This window comes from Peromyscus leucopus, chromosome 15, assembly GCF_004664715.2.
Source record: "Peromyscus leucopus breed LL Stock chromosome 15, UCI_PerLeu_2.1, whole genome shotgun sequence".
Lineage (NCBI taxonomy): Eukaryota > Metazoa > Chordata > Mammalia > Rodentia > Cricetidae > Peromyscus > Peromyscus leucopus.
In genome coordinates this window covers 20,909,301-20,915,484 of record NC_051076.1, presented here as the reverse complement: position 1 = coordinate 20,915,484, position 6,184 = coordinate 20,909,301, and the positions used below count along the sequence as shown (strand labels likewise).

Below are 6,184 nucleotides of genomic sequence, written 5' to 3'. Positions count from 1 at the left end.
ACACTCACCTCCCTCCTGAGTTAAAAATTCTACAAGGCCGATTGATTTAACTGTGATAGTAGAGACCTGGAATGCTGCAGGCCTGGAGCCAAAGCATCTTAGGCTATCCTTAGCCTCCTTAATAACCATTCATCGCCCACTTCTATGTTTAGCCACACATCCTTGTGACTGTCCTTTCGGAATGTACAAACAGAACACTAGTTTCCACCAATTCCAAAGACTAAGAATGTCATCATATAAAATCGAGAGCCGATAGCCAGAGATATCCCATAAAAGGCCTACTTGATGTTTCCACTTGCTAACATATAAACTTCATAAAACTATTGTTGATTGTGGTTTGGGGACAGTCTGATTCCATGTTCTTGGGCCATGGTCACTCATATTTGGCTCCAGAATAAACTCTATTCCCTTTGAGGTGAAATTGGTTTTCTTCATCTACACTTTCAGGGAGAAGAAGAGGTGACAGCTAGCTAATTGTGTTACTTTTCACTCTCAATTGTTAACAAAGAAACTGAATCTTATGCAATTTTGTTAAATTAAGAACCTGTAATATAGCGAATCCACGAGAACATTCAACATAAGTGAAATGGAATCCGAGTCGGTCTACTCTAGCAACTTCTCAGTCATAAATAAAACTGTAAAGTTATTTCCTCGGTACTTTTCCAGTTATGTCCTCTACAGCGCAATTAGGGGATTCAAAAGAATTCCTCTCTCCTTTATGGAATATTACCACCTTAACTATTACCTTCCAGACAAGAATTCAAAGCCTGGCTAGTCAAGAATTTCAGCAGAGCATCCCAATGCCGTCAACACAGCGGTTCCTTTTATATTCCCTAGCGCCTTTTACACTTTATAACTGCTGTGTCTTAAAAAAGAACTTAAAAATACAAACTCTACCACGCACAAACACAGAGAATATACACCGCTGTTCCACCCTGGGATCGTCGGGAAGCGGTTAAAGAGCATGGTCGGGGTGGCGTCCTCGCTGCTAACACTGGGGGGCCCGGCCTGTGCAGCACGCTGCGTCAAAGGCAGCATGACTGTGCACAATGCCGGGCCGAGCGCCTTCCGGGGAGGACCGATCGGGACGGAAGAGGCCACATCGGGAGCTCCAGAGGTAAACAAAGGGGGCGGCCACGGGCGGGACCCAGGACTTCGGCCCACAGCGGCGTCGCTACCGCGCCTGAACTGGCGGGAAGTCAGGCCCGCCGACCCGCCCGCCCCGGGCTCGCTCCCGCTAGGTCGCCGTCGCATGGCCCGGCGGGAGACACGCGCAGCCTGGCGCATGTCCCTTAGCGAGCGGCCGCCTCCATTTTGTCCCGGGTCTCCTCCAGGCGAGCCGCGTGCAGCTATTTTTAACCTCCTCCGTCTGAGGGCGGGAGGGCGGGCGAGCCGGAGGGCCGGCGGGGGAGGGGCGCGGGTCTGCAGCGCCCGGACGCCGCCGCGAGGGACACAGGCTGGGGCCGCGGCGGCTGCCAAGGTCACCAGAGCCAGGACAAAGGACACGTAGGGGACGCGGCCTACGGAAGCAGGGCTAGGCGACTTCCGGCAGCGCGCGGGCCGCCAACCCCGGACTCCCGCCCTCTCGGAGGACAAAGCGGCGCCCAACGCGCGGCCCGGCCCCGGCCCCGCCCTCGGCGCGCGCCCGGCGCCCGGCGCGGGGGCGCGCACAACGGTTGGAAATGGCGGTTGAGGCGGAGGCGGGGCTGGGGGAAGGCGAGTCTCGGCTCTCCCTGTCTCGGGCGACCCCGCTTGGCGGGACGGGAGCCGGTGGCGCCTCTCCGGGTTGCCGCCTCGTCCCTGACGCCCGGTTTCGGGGCTGGGAAAACTGTGGACGGCCCCACGGAACAAAGGAGGGGCCGCGGAGGGCTGCGGCGCGGGCACAGGAAGGCTCCCTAAGATGGCGGCCGCCGCGCGGGAGGGTGGGCGGGGCCTGCGGCTTCCGTCGCGGGCCTGGGCGGGACGGGGCTGACGGCTGGCACCCATGGCTGCCGCGCGGGAGCCCCAGGAGCCGGAGAAGAAGGTAAAGCACGCCGTGGGTCACGCGGGGGAGGGCGCCCGGGTTCTAGTCCTACCCCCATGACCGTGAGCCGTTCCAGCGGCCCAGTCCTCCCATCCCGCATGTGAGTGTCCGAATTGCCAATTGACTCAGGTTAGCCAAGAGCAGACCGGCAGGATCGGCATGAAAACGGCGACTAATCCTAACCTAGCACCGCCTTATACTTCGGTAGTAGAGGGGTCATGAGAATTTTCCCAAGAGCTGGGCGAGGTGACACGTAGCAGTAATCTCAGCACTTAGGAGTTCTAGGCCAGCCTTGGCTAATGTGTCAGTCTCAGTCTCCTTGCATAACATACAAGCAAGGGTGCACACTGAGGTAAGGTAGATTCCCTAACCCATGGAGTATGGCATGTATTGGGCTCTATTACCAAAACGGACAGTCCTTGCTCTTTAAGAAGTTCAACAGCTATACTTCACAGAATGGCTATGAGCAGATAGATAGGTGTGTCCGGAGTGGAGAATGTGATACAAAGCTCGTAGCAGGGCATATGGGCCTTCCTTCGTAGCAGTGGTTAAGATTGCATTCCAAGTAAAATCAAAAGCTCATGGTGCAATGTCTAAAAGATGTCACCAGATACATTTTTATGAATTAAAGAGATCTAAACTATTACTTTTGGAATGATAGTTCGATAGTACAACAAAGGTAAAACGTGGTTTGCTTCAAGACTAGACTATGTCACATAGACTTGCTGAAGCTTCACGTGGATATGACAAAAATACTTTGAAAATACTTATCAGCTTACAAAATGAATAAGCACAATGAAGTTTCACTAACAGGGAAGCGTGTAAATAGCACTTAGTTGAAAAACTTGAGCCACGAGGAAGAAACGTTAAATCTACATGAGGGCACATCCAGGCCAGTGGAATAGCAAGCCGACATCACTGTAAATTGTCCCAAATGAATGCTGAGACTGAAATGAATTCTAAGTGTACATATCTTGCAGGGCCTAGCCAGCAGTTATTACCCTGCCATGCAGGTGCTGTTTAGAGGCCATTTAGGTGGTGCTAGTAATCTTGCCATAAAAGGGAACAGAAGTGGTAATTTGTGCTGCAGGTCGCAGGAATATATTAAGAACTCCCCAGTCCCCGGTAAATTTGGTTGAGGATGTTAGGAGTGGTGTGGTGTTAGTGAGAAGGCTCAGCACACCACCTGGTAAGACAGAATTCAGCCCCTAGAAACCTTAGGGCAGGCCTGCCACCAGCTCCTGTCCTCTAAACCCCCCTCCCCAAGCACCCATCCAAAGAACACCAGTCCTTCAGGAGGCAGGACTCTGATAAACACAAAAGGTTATTGGGAAACCCACAGGGGACTCCTCTGACAGTCAAGAAGCTTAAGGCCAGGTGTGACCCTTTTGCAGCACCACTTAGGATGTTCTCTCTAATAGTTACATGGGTATGTTTTATTTGCATGTATGCCTGGTGACCAAGTGTCCCCTGAAATTGGAGTTAAGGGGATACCAGGCAGCTTGGGATAACCTGTTCCCTCAAGAACAGACAGCCTGGGCTGAGCCAGCCCAAGTATATTCCAACTGCATTGAGAGCTTTGATACTACCTACATTTCATCTGAACTGTCTGAGCAAAATAAGTTGCAGTGCTTATCACAGGAGGGCGTCCAGTTGAAAAGGTCTGGATTAGATTAAGGGCATTGGTGATACAATTTCTTGACACTAGAGTTCCCATCAATAGCACCGACTCCATTCCATGATGCAAAGGAATGCTGTAACTACCCCATCATTCTTCTGCTACAGCAAACCATTTCTAGGGAGTGAGGTGTTCAGTGTTTCCAGTTTAGGGCAATGAGTCCCCCCCACTAAGTCATGACCTACTTTTTATGTGATCTCATGGCGAGACACTTTCCAACTCTGTATGGGAAGGGAAGACAGCCCACAAAGCTTGGTGTGTGATACAAGCAAAAACAAACAGAAACCATCTTGGAAAGCATACTTTTACTTTAATGAGAATCAAGTCACATTTCATCTTCAAGCAGATCTTGAGCCAAAGGAGTAAGACAGGTGAGGTTCAAGCCCTCCCCCCCATTTTTAAAGGACCTGGCCTGCCTTTTACTTTTGCTCTTTTCCCCCACAGTCATCACTCCCATTGTAGGTACCATGTCTTATGCAATCCTCTAGCTGCACTGAATGGCATTGTAGAAGTCATTCAGTTATCCAGACCTGTTTTCCAGTGCTGGGATCCAGCACAGAGTGTCTTCTTTAACACATGCTACATTTCTAAATTGCAATCGTGCTTTTGAGACTGGAGCTCAGACCAACTTCTGACTCAACAGCAGCCCTCTTGCTGCAAGTTTCCCGGATTGCTGGGATGACAATCACAGACTACAAGGTGTCTGGCTATGAATATCAAAACTAAACTCGGTTTTTCAACCCATCCTTGAGCCAGTGAGTGGCAGATATCCTTGGACAAATATTTGGTTACCTTATACTAGAGGTCAAATACATACAGCCATATTAACTATTTCTTGCAATTACTATGTTCACCCAGAGTGAATTTTAAGTAGCGCTATATTCAAATGTATGGATTCCCAAAATGATAAATTAGATATAGCACACTAAGCAGGTATCTAATAAATGGTGATGTTTATAGTAGTACTTTTAACTCTTAAAACTATTTTCTTGTTCAGTCTAGGTTCTTTTTCATTTTATCCTAGACCTTTAAGCTCCTGGGAATTTTAGATGTTGAGAACATTCCATGTGCACGAGAATCTATACTCTATGGCTCATTAGGATCTGTTGTGGCTGGACTTGGACATTTCTTAGTGACCAGTGAGTATTTCTCCTATAGAACATTTCTGTGGTGAAACAAGAAATTTTCTCCATAGAACATAATTATACTGACCACGCTTCTTTTTGACAGGTAGAATTAGAAGATCATGTGATGTTGGAGTAGGAGGATTTATCCTGGTGACTTTAGGATGCTGGTATGTTTGCTGGATATTCCAGGAAATTCAGATTTCTTTTGAGACAGGGTTTGTGTCCTGGCTCTCCTGGAACCAGGCTGGTCTTGAGCTCCCAAGTGTTAGGATTAAAGGTGTGCATCGCTACCACCTTCAGAAATCATTGGTGGGCAGGTGTTTTCTCTGTGCTCCTGCCTCCTCCCCTGAGTGCTGCTGGGATTAAAGGCATGAGCCACCACACTCAGCTAAGCAGTTATTTATCAAAATCTGTCCTATGACTATTGAATGTTTGAACAGATGAATGGCAGAATAATCATGTTCTACAACAGATACAATTAATCTAAGGTGACTTAAGTTTACATTTTATGTACTTGTACATTTGTATTTTGAAAGAACACCTTTAAATACAGCTTCAGGTTAGTCATTTTGGAAATCTGTATAAAACTACTTAAAATCCCTTAGGTTATTCATATAGGAACTAGTAATTTATTCATTTTTCCTTCTTACAAGGTTCCATTGTAGGTATAATTTTGCTAAGCAAAGAATCCAAGAAAGAATTGCCAGAGAAGGAATTAAGAATAAGATTTTATATGAAAGCACCCACCTTGATCCTGAAAGAAAAATCAAGAGCAATAACAGCAACTGAGCAACCTTGAGCTTAGAAACCCAGAGAACTACTCCTTTGGATCAACCACAAATGTCTTATTGTATACAATAAAAAAGCTCTAAATGTGTGTGAACTGCATTGTGTCACTTGCATGAGAACCTTTTCTGGTCTTGGACGCCAGTACAGTATGCTTGTTATACATCTGTCAAATGCAATAAAACAAACAGAATGAAGGAGAAATTGTACCTGAACAAGCCCATTACTGGTCCTATGACTGTTATGATGACCTGAAGAATGTCTGAAACTATTTTGTTCTCTATCCATCCTTAAACAGGAAAGATTGTTTTCCTTTTCATCACCATGAAGGCCAGGGTACAGACTTGTGTAGCTACCAGTCAGTAACGGTTTGTACACATGTGCTACGCTACATGTTTTCAGCTGTAGCCACCCTAGGACTTAGCCATTGATAAGTGAGTTTGCAGCATGTCAATGGTTAAATGGTCAATCTAGTATTCTAACAAGCTGTGTACACAGTGTTCTTATGCTCTCACACTTAACTTACTAACAACTGCTGATTTAAGTTCTCCTAGCTTTATCATACTGCAG

At 47.5% G+C, this 6,184-nt stretch overlaps 1 protein-coding gene across 4 annotated transcripts; it reads left to right on the top strand.

Moving 5' to 3' along the window:
- The first annotated feature begins 650 nt into the window (after positions 1–650).
- Positions 651–5,811, top strand: LOC114690650 (cytochrome c oxidase assembly protein COX20, mitochondrial). 4 transcript variants are annotated; one of them, XM_028865497.2, is made up of 4 exons: positions 651–1,117; positions 4,726–4,840; positions 4,932–4,995; positions 5,482–5,811. In XM_028865497.2, exons 1-4 carry the CDS (start codon positions 965–967, stop codon positions 5,615–5,617), a joined length of 468 nt encoding a protein of 155 aa, XP_028721330.1. In that variant the 5' UTR covers positions 651–964; the 3' UTR covers positions 5,618–5,811. The 4 variants fall into 4 exon arrangements, 3 of the variants coding, with proteins under 3 accessions (XP_028721330.1, XP_037067089.1, XP_037067090.1); XM_037211195.1 differs by lacking the exon at positions 651–1,117 and adding an exon at positions 1,916–2,023; XR_003734107.2 differs by lacking the exon at positions 651–1,117 and adding an exon at positions 1,945–2,023 and having other exon boundaries at positions 4,699–4,840.
- Positions 5,812–6,184: the final 373 nt, after the last annotated feature.

Excerpts from the sequence above, each read along its gene's own strand:
- LOC114690650 (XM_028865497.2), top strand. The coding sequence starts at position 965 with ATGGTCGGGGTGGCGTCCTCGCTGCTAACACTGGGGGGCCCGGCCTGT. Across the intron at positions 1,118-4,725 it reads CCACATCGGGAGCTCCAGAG|ACCTTTAAGCTCCTGGGAAT; the intron begins GTAAACAAAGGG and ends ATTTTATCCTAG. Across the intron at positions 4,841-4,931 it reads TGGACATTTCTTAGTGACCA|GTAGAATTAGAAGATCATGT; the intron begins GTGAGTATTTCT and ends TCTTTTTGACAG.